The 20,906-nt window shown below is 36.6% G+C and overlaps 1 protein-coding gene across 2 annotated transcripts in view; it reads left to right on the plus strand.

The window, feature by feature from the left end:
* GAS2L3 (growth arrest specific 2 like 3) overlaps positions 1-20,906 on the plus strand; it is a 41,507-nt gene extending 20,601 nt beyond the window's left edge. For both annotated transcript variants that reach the window (XM_055396017.2, XM_055396018.2), the window contains 7 exons: positions 3,327-3,495; positions 5,456-5,571; positions 9,857-9,998; positions 10,647-10,710; positions 12,049-12,187; positions 15,174-15,281; positions 16,916-20,906. In XM_055396017.2, coding sequence (XP_055251992.2) covers positions 3,327-3,495; positions 5,456-5,571; positions 9,857-9,998; positions 10,647-10,710; positions 12,049-12,187; positions 15,174-15,281; positions 16,916-18,229 — 2,052 coding nt within the window. In that variant the 3' untranslated portion in view covers positions 18,230-20,906. The remainder of the gene's footprint in view (positions 1-3,326; positions 3,496-5,455; positions 5,572-9,856; positions 9,999-10,646; positions 10,711-12,048; positions 12,188-15,173; positions 15,282-16,915) is intronic.

Consider the following 20,906-nt stretch of genomic DNA (forward strand, 5'->3'; position numbering starts at 1 on the left):
TATATATGCCCTCCCTCTAAAGCCTCCCTCCCCTCCCCACCAATCCCACCCCTCTAGGTCATCACAGAGCACTAGGCTGGGCTTCCTGTGTTATATAGCAACTTCCCACTATCTGTTTTACACTTGATAGTGTATACATGTCAAAGCTACTTTCTCAACTCATCCCACCCTCACCTTCCCTGGCTGTGTCCACAAGTCTGTTCTCTACTAGGTTCATCAGTACTATCTTTTTTTCCTAGATTCCATATATATGCATTAATATATGATACTTGTTTTTCTCTGCCTTACTTCATCTGTGTAAGAGGCTCTACCTCACTGAAACTGACTCAAATTCATTCCTTTTTATCAACCCAGGTTTTTATAGTTTTCTGTTTGCAATAATAGGAATATCCAAGTACTCTTCTCCCTAATATGGCAAGAAATTTAGAATGACTTTTGTTAATTTTAACTTCTCCATTTTTGCACACGATTTTTTTGAGACCACCTTCCTAGCTAATATACATTTTTCCTTGACAAACATTCACATCTTCTCTGACTTTTGTCAGCTTAGTTAAACGACAAATAACTAAGGTGCATCTTGAATTTGATGGGCCAAAAAGTCATTTGCCAGTATCTGTTCCTCAATTTTTCAGCTAATATTTTTGATTGCATATCATGTGCTAGGTCTTATACTGAGTCCTGAGATTACAAACAGAAACAAGATGTGCTTATGAAGGGAAGATTTAGATATTAAATTGCTGCTATACTCCCTTTGAAATAATTCTAAGAGAATTTGGGGAAATAAAATCTTTTTCCTAAAACTTTATAGGATCCTCATTTATTTTTCTGAACCACTGCCCCTCAAATAATTTTGTTTCTGTTTGTCTTTGGGTACTTTTAAGTTTTGCTACTCCTGCTTGCCTCTGGTGGTATATATTCCTTGTCTTTCTTTGCCTTTGGGATTTTTTAAAAATGTGTTTATTTCTTACCACAGGAGATTGGAATTGGCTCATTTTTTTCCTTCAAGTTTGTCTGTGATTACGACTTTTAATTTGATATAGTTAAGACTTGCCTCAAATAAACTTCAGTGAGTTTAATATATTTTAGGGGGGAGATTATCCACTTTTAAAAATCAAGAAAGAACTAGATTCACTTGATATTGCCTATATTTATGCCTCTTTTTTAGAAAACTTAAAAAATTTTTTACTTAAAAGCATCACAAAGCTACAACTAATTGTTAAGTGTAGAACAGAAGTACTTGTTTGCTGAACCATTTGAAAATAGGTTGCAGATCTTGTGCCCCCTTACTTCCGAACTTCAGTAGTGTATTTCTCATGTGCAAGGACTTCCTGCTATAAAACCATCGTTAAATCATCAGAGTCAGGACACTGGTGTTGGTGCAATACTGCTGTCTAATATTCAGACCACTTTCAAATATTGCCAGTTGTCCCAATAGTGTCCAGTTCAGAATCACATGTTGCGTTTAGTTGTCGTGTCCCTTATTCTCCATCAGTCCAGAGCAGTATCTCAGTCTTTGCTTTCTTTAATGACCTTGACACTTTTGAATATTATAGACCAATTATTTTGTAGAATGTCTCTCAATTTAGATTTACCTGATATTTCTTGTGATTAGATTGAGGTTATGCATCTTGGCAGGAATATCACAGAGGGATGCTGTTTCATCTCACTACATCCCATCAAGTGGCATATGATTTTGATTCGTCCCACTATTGATCATATTCACTTGTGTCACTCAGTTAAGTTGTGGCCTGATAAGTTTCTCAACTGTGAAATTACTCTTTCTTTGTAATAAGTATTTCTGTGGAAATACTTTGAAACTGTATGAAAATCTCATCCCTCATGAGAATTCCAGTTATTTCATTTGTTTGTATCTGCGTGAACTCAGAGTTGTCCATTTTATTCAGTGTGTTATAATTCCCTTACATCATTATTTTGATGCTCAAATTGTTCCTAATTTAGCCGGCAGAAGTCCCTTCAAGTTGACTTCTGGGTCCTTTTGCATGTCTCCATCATTCTTTAAGTACTTCTTTGCTTTCTGGTAAACAATACTCCATTCCTACACCATAGAGATCATTCTGATTTTCTCTCAGTCCACAGTTATACCTCTCTTCTTTGGCAGGAAGAAACCTGGCTCCAACCTGATAAACCCTCATGTCTCCCATTGTTACTGCCACTTCTCCCTAAGTTGATGCCCTTCTCAACTCAGTTGGGTTCTGACACCCTGCACCGGGACATTCCCCCATTGTCCCCAGTGGACACCCTCCTTACCTTGCCTAGGGTCTGACATTGTGCTTGGGGCTGTACCCATGTGTAGTAGATACCCTGTCACCTCACTCAAGCTCTGACCCTCTGTTTCTCCCCTCCTGTGAGAACCCCTTCACCACTTGGGCTCTGATACCCTTTCTTCAATTTAAATTTAGCACAGTCTTTTCTCTCAGTAATTCTATATTAAAAGCACATCTAATTATATTTCAAAATTTGCAAGTGTTGGTTTGATAGAATGTTTATGTCAGTTTTTATTTCAAACCAGAGGTTGACCAGTTAGTAAATATTTTTGACTTTGTGAGTTGGTAGGCAGAATTGAAGCTATTATGTAGGTGCTTATGTAACTACCATTTTAAAATGTAAAAATCATTTTTAGCTTGTGAGCCTTGCAATAGCAGGTGATAACCAGATTATATAGGTTTTTTAGATAACACTGTTGTTAGGATTTAAAGTTTATAAAATGCCATCTGTGCACTCATTCGTTTATTTGTCCATTATTCAACACATATTGTTAGGCCCAGTGCTACATTCTACAAGTGTGTTAGTCGCTCAGTCATGTCCAATTCTTTATGACCCCATGGACTGTAGCCTGCCAGGTTCCTATGTCCATAGAATTCTCCAGGCAAGACTACTGGAGTGGGTAGCCCTTCCCTTCTCCAGGGGATCTTCCCAACCCAGGGATCAAACTCAGGTCTTCTACATTCTACAGAGATGTATTATTAACTCATTTTACAAGCAAGATGCTGAGACTCTGGTTAGGTAACTTGTTAAACTTACTCAGCTAACAAGTGAAAGAAAAATAATTATGTGTTAACTTTTATCCCCTTGATTTGACAGTAGAATCCATTAGTTAGAGATTCACTTATATTTGTCACAGAATTAAATATGGAAAGTAAGTCAAGTATCTAGACTAATAGTTTGCTTCTAGTTTATTAACTTTCTGTGAGCTGCTGAAGCTCTGTATATGTGTATATTAAATATAGTCTATGATTCATTATTTAAATAAACATTGGAATCCTGACTTTTAACAAGTTGCACCCATTGGTTGATGTTTTCTCTAGGTGTGGTTTGGAGAAGACCTGCCTCTAAGTCCACGGAGTCCTCTGACCCCCAGACATGGGCCAGGTTTGGCTGATGTTTGTCAGTATGATGAGTGGATAGCTGTGAGGCATGAGGCCACCCTGTTGCCCATGCAAGAAGACCTGTCAATCTGGTTAAATGGTTTATTAGGTAAGGCTTGCAAAGATACTCAAAATTGTATTCTCTTACCCAGTGAATGTTTATTGAGAATCTTACTCTTTGTCAAGGAATCATTGTTCCAGAGGTTGGGGATCCTCTAGTGAAGGAAATATTTGATGCCCTTATTTTCACCAAACTTACATTCTATCTTACAGAAGATATTGTGGTTCACTCTGACCCCCAGGGCTTGAATAGTAACCAAGTTTGAGGCTTAATGGTAGAGGTCAAGTAGTGGTCAAGTAGTAAAAGCTGTGAATAATCAATGTTTTCATTGTTAATATTAAAAAAAAATTAAGTGTATTGGTCTAATTTGGGAGTCTATATTTCATTGATTCCCACCCCCCCCCCCCCACCTTAAACTTGTGTAAAGCATGAGATTCTGGGTGGAATATATGCTGTAATTAAAATGATTTCTGTTTCCCTGGTGTCTCAGCTGGTAAAGAATTCAGCTGCAATGTGGGAGACCTGAGTTTGATCCCTGGGTTGGGAAGATCTCCTGAAGAAGGGAACGTCTACCCACTCCAGTATTCTGGCTTGGAGAATTCCATGGACTGTACCATCCATGGGGTTGCAAAGAGTTGGACATGACTGAGCAACTTCACTTCTGTTTCTGAAGCTCTGAGGGGCACAGGCATATGAAACCTAGGAGGAAGTGTTGGGATGGGGAATACATGGCATCTTACTTCTTTACTCAGAGGGTGTGAGTGCTCTGAATTTTCCCCCCAGGGGCAGGGGGTAGGGGAAATCTTTAAATAACAGAATTTTGTGTAGCCTTCCAAAGTTTTCATGAAAAGGTATACATACATCTCATCTATGGTCTTTCAAGGTAATTAAAAACACACTAAACACTCACTCTAAAGATCGCATATCAGTTTGAAGATTTAGATAATTTTTTTGAAGTTTATTATGTAATAGTGAAGTGAAAGTGGCTCAGTCGTGTCCGACTCTTTGCGACTCCATGGACTATACAGTCCATGGAATTCTCCAGGCCAGAATACTGGAGTGGATAGCCTTTACCCATCTCCAGGAGATCTTCCCGACCCAGGGATTGAAGCAGGGTCTCCTGCATTGCAAGCGGATTCTTTACCAACTGAACTATGAGGGAAGCCTAGGGTCTCATAAGGCCCAAGTCAAGTTGCTGACTGAGGTGGACTCTTACCTAGAAGCTGTGGGGACAAATCCACTTCCATGTGAGTTCCATTTGTTGGCCAAATTCAGTTCCTTATAGTGTAGGATGTCTCCATGCTGGCTGTTGGGGTGGAGGGTGGGTGTCAGCTCTTTCAGAGGCCACCACAGGGAATTCCTTGGCGGTCCAGTGGTTAGAACTCTGCGCTTCCATTGTATGGGGCCTAGGTTGGATCCTTGGGCAGTGAACCAAGATCCCACAGGGACAAAAAAGGCCACTGCATTCCTCATCACACGGGTCCCTTCGTCAGCAAGCCAGCAAGGGCTCCAGTTTTCCTCATGCTTCACGTCTCTGACTTCCTCTTATTATGTAATAATGCATCCAAAAAGAGGATTTTAGAGTTGAAAAGCTGGTATTTCCTGAATGTTTGTTATGTTGCTCTTTCATTTTTAAATTGCAACAAAGTCCATCTTATAGAGAATCTTTCTTGTGCATGCAACTGTAATGTGCAGTGAATCAAAACTGAATAGTGAGTATTGAAATATAAAACACTTCGGTGTTTTTAAATGAAATAAAGTAAATGTCATTTTATTTTTTCTGTGCTTCTATACCACAGATATTTTTGTTTCATTTGTTTTATTTTGTTTCACTTAATTTGACATTATCTGCTGTTTTAACTGTAATATCTAAGAGTGAATACCTGGGGTCTGATCTAGTGTTTGTCTAGTGTTTCAGCTATAATCTGATTACATTTAATTAAATTTTAGCCATATTGTTTGAATTTACTGTTTCTGGAAGAATCTTAGCTTTGAAATATGTTCTTAGGTGTTGAAGTTAAGGCCGAAAGGCTATTGGAAGAACTTGATAATGGAGTGCTATTATGCCAACTGATTGATGTTCTTCAAAACATGGTGAAAACATGCAACTCTGAAGAACCAGTGGTAAGAAAATGTTTGACAGTAGTGATTTTGTACTTTGGTACATATAGATTTGTTTATGGACGCTTTTTATTTCTACAAGGTTATAAGCTACCACCTCAAATATATGTAAATCTTGGATAATTTACTTAACCTTTTTGAGCATCTGAAAAAAATTCTCACTTGTAAAATGGAGATATTAACATTTACCTTAAAGAATATAGTTTCGAGGAGTCAGCAAAATTAAATGAGATAATATAGAGATAGTGGTTAGCTTAGTGCCTGGTATATAGTAAATATGTAATAGCTAGCTCTGCCTGAGAATAATAGTACCTTCCTTATAGGATTACTTTAAGAGTTAAATGAAAAAAGAGGTTATGACGGTTCCTGGAACACAGTTAAGAGCTATCATCATCATCTTTTTATTCCTTATATACTATCTTGGTGTTAAATTCTATAAGTATTGGTTGAATGAATAATACTTTTCTTAGACAGTTTTCCTCCATTGTCCATGAGGTTGTGATTTGAAGTAGATAAGGCTTCCTCTCTTTTTATCAAATATGGATGTTTTCATTCATGGGATCTGAGGTTTGTGACTGTGGGTCCTAAGCATGAGCCTAGTGGTGGTAGAAATATAAAGTAGTACCATCTTTATAGGTAAAGATATATATATTTATATATATATAGGTAATATATATCACATTGAAAATAAAGCATATTGTTTGATAAGTAACATAATTCTAATTCCAGGAATTTATTCTAAAAAAATAACCACAAATTCACAAGAACTATTGTGCAAAAAAAATTTAAGAACAACCTAAATGCTCATCAGTAAAGAAGTTGTTTTAGTATCTAAATAGTAGAATATTATCTGTTCATTAGAAATGACTATTTTATTTATCCTAAGGATGCCTGCAACCTGTCATTAAGTGTGCATATGCACTTACATAAATCAGACTACAGAATAGTGACTTTATGTAGCAGTATGTAGGGACACATATGCTTGTGTGCAGAGATGTCTTACTGAAATGTGGATGAGATTTCAGTTGCTGCTAACCATCTTTGCATTTGGCAGTGCTGTTTGATTTTATATATATATGTGTGTATATATATATATATATATATATATATATATATACAATTAGAAAAACTCAGAAAGCTATTTTAACTCTGGAAAATAATAGCAACAGGAAGGACATATAAGGAACTGGTAATAGTGGTTATCTCCAAGGAGTAGAAGGAACTGAGGCATAAAGGTGGGAGAAAGACATACCCTACTATGCCTGCTGCATTAAAAAAAATCATATACATGAATTTCTTATTTCAAGTAAAAATTTAAGACAAAACTGAAAACTGCTCCTCAGCAGGATTATTTGGTCCAGATAATAAAAATAAAAACATAGGATTCTGTAAAACTTAGATCATCGATTTTCAAAGATCTTGAATTAAGAATGGGCTACGATTTCATTGGTGAAGTTCTCCTCAAGAAACTCAGAACCATATTTGTAAATCTGCAAATAAGGAAGTAAGCAAAAATTAGTCTGTCTGTAAACCTTTAGCAACAATAATTTTGTGTTTGTATTTATGTTTGGAGAGATGTACTATCAAGATGTGCTCTCATGTCATTCTTAAAATCTTCTAGAACTAACACCCAAAAAGATGTCCTTTTCATATAGGAGACTGGAAAGCAAAAGTAGGAAGTCAAGAAACACCTGGAGTAACAGGCAAATTTGGCCTTGGAGCACAGAATGAAGCAGGGCAAAGGCTCATAGAGTTTGCCAAGAGAACACACTGGTCATGGCAAACAACCTCTTCCAACAACACAAGAGAAGACTCAACACATGGACATTACCAGATGGTCAACACTGAAATCAGATTGATTATATTCTTTGCAGCCCAAAGATGGAGAAGCTCTATACAGTCAGCAAAAACAAGACCTGTAGCTGACTGTGGCTCAGATCATGAACTCCTTATTGCCAAATTCAGACTTAAATTGAGGAAAGTAAGGAAAAGCACTAGACCATTAATGTATGACCTGAATTAAAATCCCTTACAGTGGAAGTGACAAATAGATTCAGGGGATTAGATCTGATAGAGTGCCTGAAGAACTATGGATGTTGGTTCATGACATTGTTCAAGAGGCAGTGATCAAGACCATCCCCAAGAAAAAGAAATGCAGAAAGGCAAAATGGTTGTCTGAGGAGGCCTTACAAACAGCTATGAAAAGAAGAGAAGTGAAAGGCAAGGAGAAAAGGAAAGATATACCCATTTGAATGCAGAGCTCCAAAAAATAGCAAGGAGAGATAAGAAAGCCTTCTTCAGTGATCAATGCAAAGAAATAGAGGAAAACAGTACAATGGAAAAGACTAGAGATCTCTTCAAGAAAATTAGAAATACCAAGGGAACATTTCATTCAAAGATGGGCAAAATAAAGGACAGAAATTATATGGACCTAACAGAAGCAGAAGACATTAAGAAGAGGTGGCAACAATACACAGAACTACACAAAGGAGATTTTCATGACCCAGATAATCACCATGGGTGATCATTCACCTAGAGCCAGACATCCTGGAATGTGAAGTCAAGTGGGCCTCAGGAAGCATCACAACGAACAAAGCTAGTGGAAGTGATGGAACTCCAGTTGAGCTATTTCAAATCCTAAATGATGATGCTGTGAAAGTGCTGCAGTCAATATGCCAGCAAATTTGAAAATTTCAGTAGTGGCCACAGGACAGAAAAGGTCAGTTTTCATTCAAATCCCAAAGAAAGGCAATGCCAAAGACTGTTCAAACTATCGCACAATTGCACTCATCTCACACACTAGCAAAGTAATGCTCAAAATTCTCTAAGCCAGACTTCAACAGTATGTAAATCATGAACTTCCAGATGTTCAAGCTGGATTTAGAAAAGGCAGAAGTACCAGAGATCAAATGCCAACATCCGTTGGATCATCAAAAAAGCAAAAGGGTTCCAGAAAAACATCTACTTTTGGTTTATTGACTATGCCAAAGCCTTTGACTGTGTGGATCACAACAAACTGTGGAAAATTCTTCAAGAGATGGGAATACCAGACCACCTGACCTGCCTCCTGAGAAATCTGTATGTAGGCCAGGAAGCAACAGTTAGAACTGGCCATGGAACAACATACTGGTTCCAAATAGGGAAAGGAGTACGTCCAGGCTGTTCATTGTCACCCTGCTTATTTAACTTATATGCAGAGTACATCATGAGAAATGCTGGACTGGATGAAGCACAAGCTGGAATCAAGATTGCTGGGAGAAATGTCAATAATCTCAGATATGCTGATGACACCACCTTTATGGCAGAAAGTGAAGAAGAACTAAAGAGCCTCTTGATGAAAGTGGAAGAGGAGAGTGAAAAGGTTGGCTTGAAGCTCAACATTCAGAAAACTAAGATCATAGCATCCAGTCTCATCACTTCATGGCAAATAGATAGGGAAACAGTGGAAATAGTGGCAGACTTTATTTTTTCGGGCTCCAAAATCACTGCAATCATGAAATTAAAAGCAGAGATGTTACTTTACCAACAAAGGACCATCTAGTCAAAGCTATGGTTTTTCCAGTAGTCATGTATGGATGTGAGAGTTGGACTACAAAGAAAGCTGAGCGCTGAAGCATTGATACTTTTGAACTGTGGTGTTGGAGAAGACTCTTGATAGTCCCTTGGACTGAAAGGAGATCCAACCAGTACATCCTAAAGTAAATCAGTCCTGAATATTCATTGGAAGGACTGATGTTGAAGCTGAAACTCTAATACTTTGACCACCTGATGTGAAGAACTGACTCATTGGAAAAGACCTGATGCTGGGAAAGATTGAAGGCGGGAGGATAAGGAGACAACAGAGGATAAGATGGTTGGATGGCATCACCAACTCAATGGAGATGAGTTTGAATAAACTCCAGGAGTTGGTGATGGACAGGGTGCCTGGCGTGCTATAGTCCATGGAGTTGCAACCAGTCAGACATGACTGAGTGACTGAACTGAACTGAACTGCTAATTTTGACCAGATTGTTTTCCTAGAAATGATTTTCTGGAATATATTGGGTTGGCCAAAAAGTTCATTTGAGTTTTTCTGTGCCATCTTATGGAAAAACCCAAACAAACCTTTTGGCCAACCCAATACTTACTAAAAAAAGCAAAATAATTTTTGAAGATGCATTTCTCCCTAGTGCTGTGTAATCTTTAGCTACCTTCAAGGGACTAAATATTTATTAATGCCCATGTTAAAATGGATATCTAATGAAAATATTCTTGATACTTGTTGAAATTATTCCTTTGTTTTTTCCAGAATTTTCCAATGAGAAAAGTGCCCTGTAAGAAAGATGCTGCATCTGGTTCATTCTTTGCTAGAGACAATACTGCGAACTTCCTTCACTGGTGCAGGCACATTGGGGTTGATGAGACTTACCTCTTTGAATCTGAAGGTTTAGGTAAGTGTTGTCGTTGTATTGCAGCAGGATATTTTTGTATGCCTCATTTCTAGTTTTTCTTTCCAAATAACAACTCAAATGTCACATCTCATTTTCTTAGAAAAATTTATGTTCTAAATAGATGAGAAACAATTGGAGAATCAGATTCCAAATCAAATACATGATTAAATTTTTCATTTTTAGTTATAAATCCTATATATCTAGAATGGCCTAGACAGACTTTACTTCCCAAATGAGTTGGCTATGGGAAAGTTCTGGACTAATGTTTATTAACTAATTAATGTTTTAATCAAGAATTACTCAACAGAGTCTAAATTACTGGTAATCTCTCCTTGACCATATAATTATGGAAATAACAGAAGGTCAAATGATGTATACTCATGGTGTTTAGGTTTACCTCATAAACAGAAGCTGCTAACTTGGTTATCTAAATGGATTAGTGTTTTTGACAATTCATTTAAAAAAATCATGCTCTACTGAAGAATTATTCATGTATTTTCTCATTTAATTCAATAGAAGCATCCGTGCAGTGACCAAACTGAAAGCTATCTAAGTTTTTTACTTGACATATATTCCCTCAAAGCATTTATATATGTTAACTGCCTGTTTAATTTGCCCCTTAAAATATGTGGTCTTATTTTTTCACAGTTTTGCACAAAGATCCAAGACAGGTGTATCTTTGTCTTCTTGAAATTGGTCGAATTGTCTCAAGGTATGTATTCCACAATATTTCAGACTTGTGCAAAGTCATAAAGATGTTTTAAGCTGCTTTATTTTATCTAGAATACTATTTTATATAAATTAAAATAATTTTTAATTGGAATAAAGTAATTTACTATTTTTTCTTTCTTTTTGTTCCTTTAGTAACTTTGTTCACGTGAGCTGTATCAACATTTGCTTGTTCATATAGCTTGCCTTTATTTAATATTAAACTATAAAAGTGGGCACTTAGATTTTTTAGGTTAAGAGTAGAATAAGAGCATGCAACCTTTAAGCAGTTCAAAGTGAGGCAAGTCCTTTGAACACAAAGAGGGTTTGATAAGAAGGCCAAGGTTTGGTATTCTCCATACCTAGTTCAATTCTGTCTTTACTCATGAGCTGATTTTTAAAGGTATCTTTAGGATCCCAGATTGAATATTTGGAGCATTCAGTAACCCAAATATATATGCTATGTTATAAAGGTGATAATCTGAATTTTTGGCAGTCTCAGTTCAATTCAGTTCAGTCGCTCAGTCGTGTCCGACTCTTTATGACCCCATGAATCACAGCACGCCAGGCCTCCCTGTCCATCACCAACTCCCGGAGTTCACTCAAACTCATGTCCATCGAGTCGGTGATGCCATCCAGCCATCTCATTCTCTGTCATCCCCGTCTCCTCCCGCCCCCAATCCCTCCCAGCATCAGAGTCTTTTCCAGTGAGTCAACTTGTCGCATGAGGTGGCCAAAGTATTGGAGTTTCAGCTTTAGCATCAGTCCTTCCAATGAACACCCAGGATTGATCTCCTTTAGAATGGACTGGTTGGATCTCCTTGAAGCTCAACATTCAGAAAACAAAGATCATGGCATCTGGTCCTATCACTTCATGGGAAATAGATGGGGAAACAGTGGAAACAGTGTCAGACTTTATTTTTTGGGGCTCCAAAATCACTGTGGATGCTGATTGCAGCCATGAAATTAAAAGACGCTTACTCCTTGGAAGGAAAGTTATGACCAACCTTGATAGCATATTAAAAAGCAGAGACATTACTTTGCCAACCAAGGTCCGTCTAGTCAAGGCTATGGTTTTTCCCGTGGTCATGTATGGATGTGAGAGTTGGACTGTGAAGAAAGCTGATCGCCGAAGAATTGATGCTTTTGAACTGTGGTGCTGGAGTAGAGTCTTGAAAGTCCCTTGGACTGCAAAGCATTTCTAGATGTTCTGATGAAACTACTGGTATAAGAGAGTCATACAGACTTTATTTAAAATTAAAAGATAACCTATTGTGATATACATGGAAGTACTTGCCTCAGACTTCACTTGATTGATGAGATCTCATAATTGATTTTCCAGATATGGGGTTGAGCCACCAGTATTAGTAAAACTTGAGAAAGAAATTGAACTAGAAGAGACTTTACTTAATACTTCTGGGCCTGAAGATTCCATCAGCATTCCAAAATCGTGTTGTCAGCATGAAGAGCTGCATGAAGCTGTAAGTAACTGTCACACTTACTTTCAACTGTGATGCGTCAGAGTCTCATAGTTTGCCAGAAGTGTTCCTCTTTCTTTTTTATTGTAATTGAAATGGGGAAAAAAATGTAGCATGAATGTAAGTGTTTATTGCACTGTTATTTGTAAGGGTGAAAAATCGGAAGCAATATAAATACTCTCAAATTGGACATTGGTTAGGTAAATAGGATTCATTATCTTTACAGAATAATCATTTTATGTGATCATTATGAAGACCGTATAGCAATAAGAAAAATGTTTATTTTGTATAAAGTATGTATCAGAACAAGGAGAATGAAAATAATGGATGTTAGGGTAGAGACTTCACAGATGATTTTAATTTCTTTAGCTGTTTCTTTAATGTTAAAGTGTTAATTATGCAATAGATAAAACCAGAAGACAACATTTTTTTTAGTCATAGTACTTATTTCTTCATTTAGATTCACGACCTTATTTATATTGTGGATTAGTGCTAATTTGTACTGCTGAATAAAAGTGGTGTTTGGTATTTTGAACAAAGAAAATAAGTGACCTTTAGTCTTGTTATGAAAACTGAAAGAAAACACATTTCTTGAAACCTGTATGTGCTGTATGATGAATATATTCAATGTCCGCCTATACATACGTGATCTGCCAGAATATTAGGATCATGTCTAAAATAGGGAGCAATTATCTGATTCATTTTTTTGAGTGCTGTGAAGAAGTATAGAACTGCAGTTCTGTGTACCTAAGAAACTTTAATGGATAGAAAATAATGACTGAAATAATTACCTCCTTTCAAATTACTTTTTTATCAGATTTATAAATGGTTTAAATAATAATAATTATGGTAAATAATTATAAATTCTTTCCCCAAGTTCAGATTATTTTTAGTCATCCTTTGCATGTGGTATGTATGTGTGTGCATGAATGCGTGTACATATACATGCACATATACCCAGACTATGAACAAGGTAAACTTGATTGAATGTCATATGAAAATCAGTTCTATTTATAATCATGCTATTTTGTTAAATGAATGATGTTGTGAGATAAATCCAGACACTTCTGATTGGGCCCCGGATGAATCCTTAAGAGTCGTCTTGGGTAGATAATGAAAACATAAGACAATCATAAATTTCTGTTAGTGCTCAGCTACATTGAGTATATCTGAAGAGACTTTCTTTAATATCATGTCTGTATTCAGTTAACTGAATTTGTTTAGATATACTCTGTATGACAAGTAGTTGAGAAAAATAAACATGGTCTTGATTTTTCAAAAGTGTTATTTTAGGAGAACAAAATATTTTCTATAGTGGCTGATATGTGACTTTTTTTCAAGTCATACATATCTCAGGAAATATTTTCATTGAGTCAATTGATTTTAATTTCCATGTTTTGCATATAGAATTCCTAAATTTTTATTTCAGTTTTTACCATTTTTAAGATATTTACTGTAGTTAAAAATTCTGTAAACCCCTTGAGGAGTAGAGGTAGTTCAACTCTCATCTCCATAGCAGACTATTTGAAACAAAGCAAGTGTTTTTAGAAGAATGTCTCTTGAGTTGAAATTTTTAGAATTTACTCTATCTTCAGTTCAGTTCAGTCGCTCAGTCGTGTCTGACTCTTTGCTACCCCATGAATCACAGCATGCCAGGCCTCCCTGTCAATCACCAACTCCCGGAGTTCACTCAAACTCATGTCCATCGAGTCGGTGATGCCATCCAGCCATCTCATTCTGTCATCCCCGTCTCCTCCCACCCCCAATCCCTCCTAGCATCAGAGTCTTTTCCAGTGAGTCAACTCGTCGCATGAGGTGGCCAAAGTATTGGAGTTTCAGCTTTAGCATCAGTCCTTCCAATGAACACCCAGGATTGAATCTCCCTTAGAATGGACTGGTTGGATCTCCTTGCAGTCCAAGGGACTCTCAAGAGTCTTCTCCAGCACCACAGTTCAAAAGCATCAATTCTTTGGCGATCAGCTTTCTTCACAGTCCAACTCTCACATCCATACATGACCACGGGAAAAACCATAGCCTTGACTAGATGGACCTTGGTTGGCAAAGTAATGTCTCCCTGTCTTAGGTGAATAGATAAAAATATGTCTGTGTCTATTTTAACAGTAACTTTGGAACATATCTGAATATTCCCCCATAGTATTACTGTAGCATAGCACTGGGGACAAGTGAAAATTCTAAGTTAAACTTTATCTGACATATATGTATAAACTTTATCTGACATACATATATTTTTAATTCTTTATTCTGTTGGCTTTCTTGGCTTTAAATTTTGTTGTTGTTTAGTCACTCAGTTGTGTCTGGCTCTTTGCGACCCCATGGACTGTAGCCCACCAGTCTCCTCTGTTCATGGGATTTCCCAGGCAGGAATACTGAAGTGGGTTGCCATTTCCTTCTCCCTGACTTGACATATATTAATTCAGGTCTTAAAACAATTCAAGCTTAGTAATGAACTCATACATTTCTTGTGATCTAATGAGTGTGTTTTGAATTGACTTCACTGTGTGCGTATTCACAGACCTTTTCTGGTGATCAGTGAGTACACACAATGAGTCTGACTGCACTTGGGCAGAGAACAAGAGAGAGACTCAGTACTTCATCACTGCTGACTTTTATTAGATTAGTGAATGTCTAAGTCTCAGATGGTAAAGAATCTGCCTGAAATGTGGGAGACCCAGGTTCGATCCCTGGGTTGGGAAGATCCCCTGGAGAAGGAAATGGCAACCCACTCAAGTATTCAAGCCTGGAGAATTCCATGGACAGAGGAGCCTGGAAGGCCACAGTCCATGGGGTAGCAAAGAGTCAGACATGACTGAGCTACTGACACACTCAGAAGATTAAAGATAATAGTTGAACTGTCTTTAAATTTTTATCTTTGAGTTTGATTTTTCCCAGCTGTCAAATACCCTTGCATTCTAATGTTAAAGTAGTTTTGGCATAAGTCCTAAATCTTTTTATTCATTTTTAATCTTAGGTTAAACACATTGCTGAAGACCCTCCTTGTAGTTGTTCTCATCGGTTTTCTATTGAGTACTTATCTGAAGGACGATATCGACTAGGAGATAAAATACTTTTTATAAGAGTAAGTCCACCATTTACATCCTGTTACACTCAGATCTTTTTTTAAAATTAATTTTCATTGAAGTATAGTTGATTTACAATGTTGTGTTAGTTTCTGCTGTACAGCAAATTGAATCAGTTATATGCATACATATATCCACTCTTTTTTTAGATTCTGTTCCCATATAGGACATTATAGAGCATTGAGTAGAGTTCCCTGTGCTATGTAGTAGGTTCTTATTAATCTTATATATATGTCAGTTCCAATATCCCAATTTATATCCCCACCCCTCCCCACATTCAGATCTTGTTTTGAGCAACTAACATAGGGATAGCTAAGACTAGACTTTGGATATAATTGGGGGAAAAAATATCTTTGAATACCTCAGGTAACATTTCATTTTCAGACTTCCTAGGAAGGAATAGTTTTCTATCATGAGAAGAAAGAAGCAAAATCAGAACATCTAATAAGATTAAATGTCAGTAAGAAGAAAAATAAATAGAAATATTGTAGTTGATAATAAGACTTTGGGTTTTAAGTAGGAAGCCTTTTTTTTTTTGCTGACACAGTATCAGCATCTATACTAATATGCTAATATACATGCTCATTTTCTTTCTTTATCCCTTCTGCAATCTGCTGTTGATTAATTGTCCGTGTTGCTGATAAGGAGATTCAAGTTTTACCTGTTCAGCATTCTGTCCACTTCTGATACAAGAGCTGTTTTATTCCTCAGTTAGGAATTTAATATAAAAGTATGTAAAAATATCCAATTTCACTACGCACATTTTCTTTGATTTCATGTATTATTATTAGATCCCCATACCCCACTCAGCTCACCCAGAAACAGGTACATGCACTTTCTGTCTTTTAGTTAACTTTCTTTTCTTAAGCAGTATGATACAGTGACAGTGTACAGAGCATGGGATTTGGAGTTAAAATTTGCAGAGCAGTCTCGTACAACTGTGTTGATTTGCCTGTTGAATGAATAGGGGCCTGAGGTCCAGCTTAGGCTGCGCTGGCAGACCCAAGATGTACCGTTTCTGCATGAAGGCACCATTTGGGGTCGGCAGCCTTGTGAATGTGAGGCCAGGCCAAGTTGGTGATTTGGGACAGTCTCCTTAATCTCTCAGAGCCATTAGTTCCTCATCTGCAGAGAAGAACTAGAAATAGATTATATCAAAGTTTTGGAAAGATTAAATTGATATAATTCATGTGAATGTAATTTATTAAATTCTGAAGTATAAAATTTGGTCATTTTTATGGTTCTTTTGCAGTTGTCAGTGTTTTCTCTGTATTATGAGGCATTTTTTCCCTTTTCTCCCTCTTCTTTACTATCTCTACTCCTTTCTTCCTACAATAGTGAATTCTCTACTTAGCAGTGTTCTCCTTGTTGTTTTGCACTTAGTAATTTGGATTTTTAGGATGTAAGCTGTATGTAAATATCTTCCTTACAAACTGGAAGACTATTGTTAGTGTCATGATTCAGTATGAATTAAATGTTAATAATACAAGAAAGAGACTATCAATTTATAGTGAAGCTGGTGGCAAATATACTACATTTCATAGTCAGAGACACCACAGACTGTGACTGCTAATAAATTATGGCTGCACCTTACAATTTTACAGCTTTATTTTTTGCTTTCTTTTGGGGAAAGATGCTTCATGGAAAACATGTCATGGTCCGTGTCGGTGGAGGCTGGGATACTCTTCAAGGATTTTTGCTTAAATATGACCCCTGTCGAATATTACAGTTTGCTACGCTAGAACAGAAAATTCTAGCATTTCAAAAAGGAGTTTCCAATGAAAGTGTGCCTGATTCACCCGCCAGAACACCTCAGCCTCCTGAAATGAATCCTTTGTCAGCAGTTAGCATGTTTCAGAAACAAAACTCAAAACCTGGCACACCGGTTGGTATTCCAAGGGGCAAAGAGAAGCATGTACATCTGCCAGCTGCATTGCCATCAGCATCTTCCCTGAAAGGAGGGAATCTGGCCCCGGGGTCAGTCCGTTCTAAATTGACAAATTCTCCAGCAGCGTCTTCTCATCTCAAACTCAAGTCTTCAAAGAGCATAACAAAGAAACCACAGGCTCCTTCAAACAATGCATCATCTTCACATGCTTCTTTAAATCCAGTGGGTAAAAGCACTTTTTCACCAGCTTTATCAAGAGCAGCACCTTGTGTATCTGAGTCGTTGAGAAAATGTATCTCATCACCCAGTACTCCTAATACCAAGCGTGTTCCAGCCCAGAAGTCAAGAGATGTGCCTGAGCCTACACTTCTGCCAAATAAGTGTTCTGGAAAAACTGAACCAAAGCATTTGAAACACAATCATGTACCTTCCAGGGATCATGCAGTCTCTCCCTCGGCTGCACATTTAAATTCATCATCAAAGTGTCCAAAGCCACCTAAGGCACATCTGCATGTGAGGCCTAACCCTTCTTCCTTCCAGTCCCCTGCAAAAGTGACAACCAGTTCCAAAGCTGTCACCAGGAGTCTGGAAACACGGGCTCAGCCCCATGGTAGAGCTCCTCAAGCCCAGAAACCTAAGTCGGCCCTGAATTTAAACCAGCCACTTTCTGTATCCTCAGTTGCTCCTGCAAAAGCTGCACAGAAATTGAAAGATAAGAATATGGTTTCAGTTGCCAAAAAGCAGCCTCAGAATAAAAGCACGTCCCAGAAGACAGGACCCAGCTCCTCCAGGTCCCCGGGCCGTACCCCACTGTCCATTGTGAGTCTTCCCCAGTCTTCTGCCAAACCACAACCTGAACCAAAGTCAGTACAGACTGCCACCAAGAGCCAGTGCTCAGCTACTGGGCCTCCCAAAAGTGGCAAAGCCTCAGTTTCAACCAGGAAACCACCCTCATCTGGCAAGGAGACGGTTAGTGCAGATAAAAAACCTTCTGCTAAAAAGAAGGAAGACGATGGCCATTATTTCGTTATGACAGGAAGTAAGAAACCTAGAAAATAAATATAATGTGTCATTCTAAGAAAACAGGAGAAGAGAAAGAGAGTGAATGTGTTAACTTCACATCCTAAAAGGTTTCTCCTATTTGTGTTTATCCAAATAGGTTCAGACATTAAGTACAATAAGAGGGGGTAGAGGCTGGGCCCAGGAGAAGTCTCATCAGAATTCACATACCTGAATTCACCAGAAGGTACCTTTTTGAGGCAGACAGTGGTAAAAGCACCAGGAGGTTCTTATGAGTTGTAGACATTTATATCATTTTCCATCTGTGAAATTTTTGTTAATGTTTCCCCACTAAGGGAAACAAAGTCAAATAACACTACTAGGACTGTAACCGTAGTTGCTATACTTTGAGTATGCGTTCAAATATGGCGGTTATTACCTGCTGATAGCAATAGAGGTGCTTTTATGTTATTGCATTATAATTTAAAAGCAACGTTTTGGCACTTGTCTTGGCACCTAATTTAGGTTCCTGTTCAGGATTGTTGAAAGGAACAATACCGAGTACTGATGGCTGCTGCACGTTTGCTTGCTGTTACACTGAGTGTGGGAGAATTATTACTACTTAAAATTTTGTAAGCTTTCCAAATCAGAAAGAACTGATTTTTTAACTGACTTATATTAACATCGATAATATTTGTTACCAGTATTTTTGGTAAAAAAACAAGATATAAAAATATAAATAGAAATTTGGAAAAAAGTTCATGTATTGTTTATAAGAACTTATATTTTTGATGGACATTGTGCAATGTGAAAGGGGAAACAACTTAGTTTTAGCATATTAGAAATATGTTTTAATAATGCAATTTTCTATGAGTGCATATGACAGTTTTTACATTAAAATAATGTTAACATCAAAATTATATTTTTACAGTCTCAAAATTAAGGTGATAGTGAAGAAAAAGTGCTGCATAAAAATTCTATCATGTGATTGTTATTTTTCTTTATACTAATACCCATTCTAATTAGTTTTCCAGTTACTTTTTCTTCATTCAAGTCATGCTGCCTTCAGTTTTCCAGTGTCAAACAGACAGTCAGTATGTACCGTTTTACCCAGATGATGTAATGACTACATAGACTCCCTCAATCTAATGTGTTTGTAAATAATATGTTTTTAAAGAGATTGTGCCTATTTAAAAAATTATTAATGTACTTTCAGAAGTTTTAGGGATGTGTTTAATAACTTTACAGTATTATCAGTTATTCCATATTGAGGTTTGTGTTTCCCTATTTTAAACTAAAATGTGTTCTCTAAAGAAAAATAATGGTTCATCAAATATGCAATCACAGAATAGCCATCTTAAGCTGACTACTAATGTTTATAGATTATAAAGCATGAAACTTTTGTATAAAACTAAGTGATCTTTTGTCTGAGGAATAAAGACAAAAGTTATATGCAAGCTAGTTTTTGAAATAATTGATGCTTCTCGTAAAAGAGATAGTCACCAGAATAGTTTAGTTTCACTGATGGTCTGAGCATTGAGGGAGATAATATTTACATCTTTGGAAAGTGAAGTCAGGATTCAAGAAGTACTATTTACATTTCTAGTGATAAGAAATATTTACTGTATCTTTCAAAAAGGAAGAATTTTACCTTCAGGAAGGTGTTTATTCCTTTGTAAGACCCAACAGTGCTTCTGTATCAGTAACATCTGGAATAAAATTGTTATGTGGCACAAATTCCAAGAACTAGTTTTTTTTTCAATTGGAAAAGAAGAACAATTTTTTTCAATTGGAAGTTAATTCATAAATAGTCCTATTTTCATCAGGCCACTGATAGTAGGGATTTCTAATTCCTATAATTCTGTTTTAATTTCACACTTTGATGCAGTGAGAATATTCTTGAAATACTCATTTTATCCAATATTCATGGTCAGAAAATAAAGCTATTTTTTTTAAAGTAAGCAATGGCTGAAAGATAATTCCTTCTAATATATTTTGATATGCTCTTAAAAGACCTAGTGTTTCTAATTGTTTTCACAGTTTTAAAAGTACATTGTTGAAGTTGGGAAAAATTTTTCATTTCTTAATAATAGTGCATGATTTTTAAAGTTCCTTTTTGTTTAATATTTAATAAAGTGAATATTAACCTTAAAGTACTGAAGTACCTGGAAGAAGAAATAATGTGTACTTCCAAGAAAGAATGGAATGTTTTTCCATTGGTATAATTTGTTTTTGTGAATAACATGTCAAAGTAACCTTCAGGGGAAAATGAAATGCTGACTATTTTTGCATTGTTTGAGCCTTACAGTAGGTATTTAAAACTTAAATCTTCAAAATGTTTTGATAAGTTAGATAATCTCTAACTTTCTTCTTCACACTAAATTTACAGTGCTTAAAGGATAAGGGAAATTTTTTGAGAAAAAGATTGCCATAACTTCTGTGATGTATAGCTGATATAAAAATCTGTTACTTTTTTAAAAGCCATCAGTAACAATTGTCAAGATACAGTCTTGTATCCAGGTTTGCATACTGACTCCATTTGAATCCAAATTTATGTATATTTTCTTGGACTGGCAATGTTTGTATCAGATTTTAACTTAAATATATTTTCTCAAGTATTAAAATTTAACATATATACCAAGTCCTCAATTTACTTTTTTGTGTGTTCTGAGTATATTCTGATCACTTGGTTCATGTGAGAAATTGCATATATGATGCAACTAAGACCCGATGCAGC

Source organism: Moschus berezovskii, chromosome 6 (genome assembly GCF_049115385.1).
Source record: "Moschus berezovskii isolate FMDL1 chromosome 6, NW_MosBer_1.0, whole genome shotgun sequence".
Taxonomy (NCBI): Eukaryota; Metazoa; Chordata; class Mammalia; order Artiodactyla; family Moschidae; genus Moschus; species Moschus berezovskii.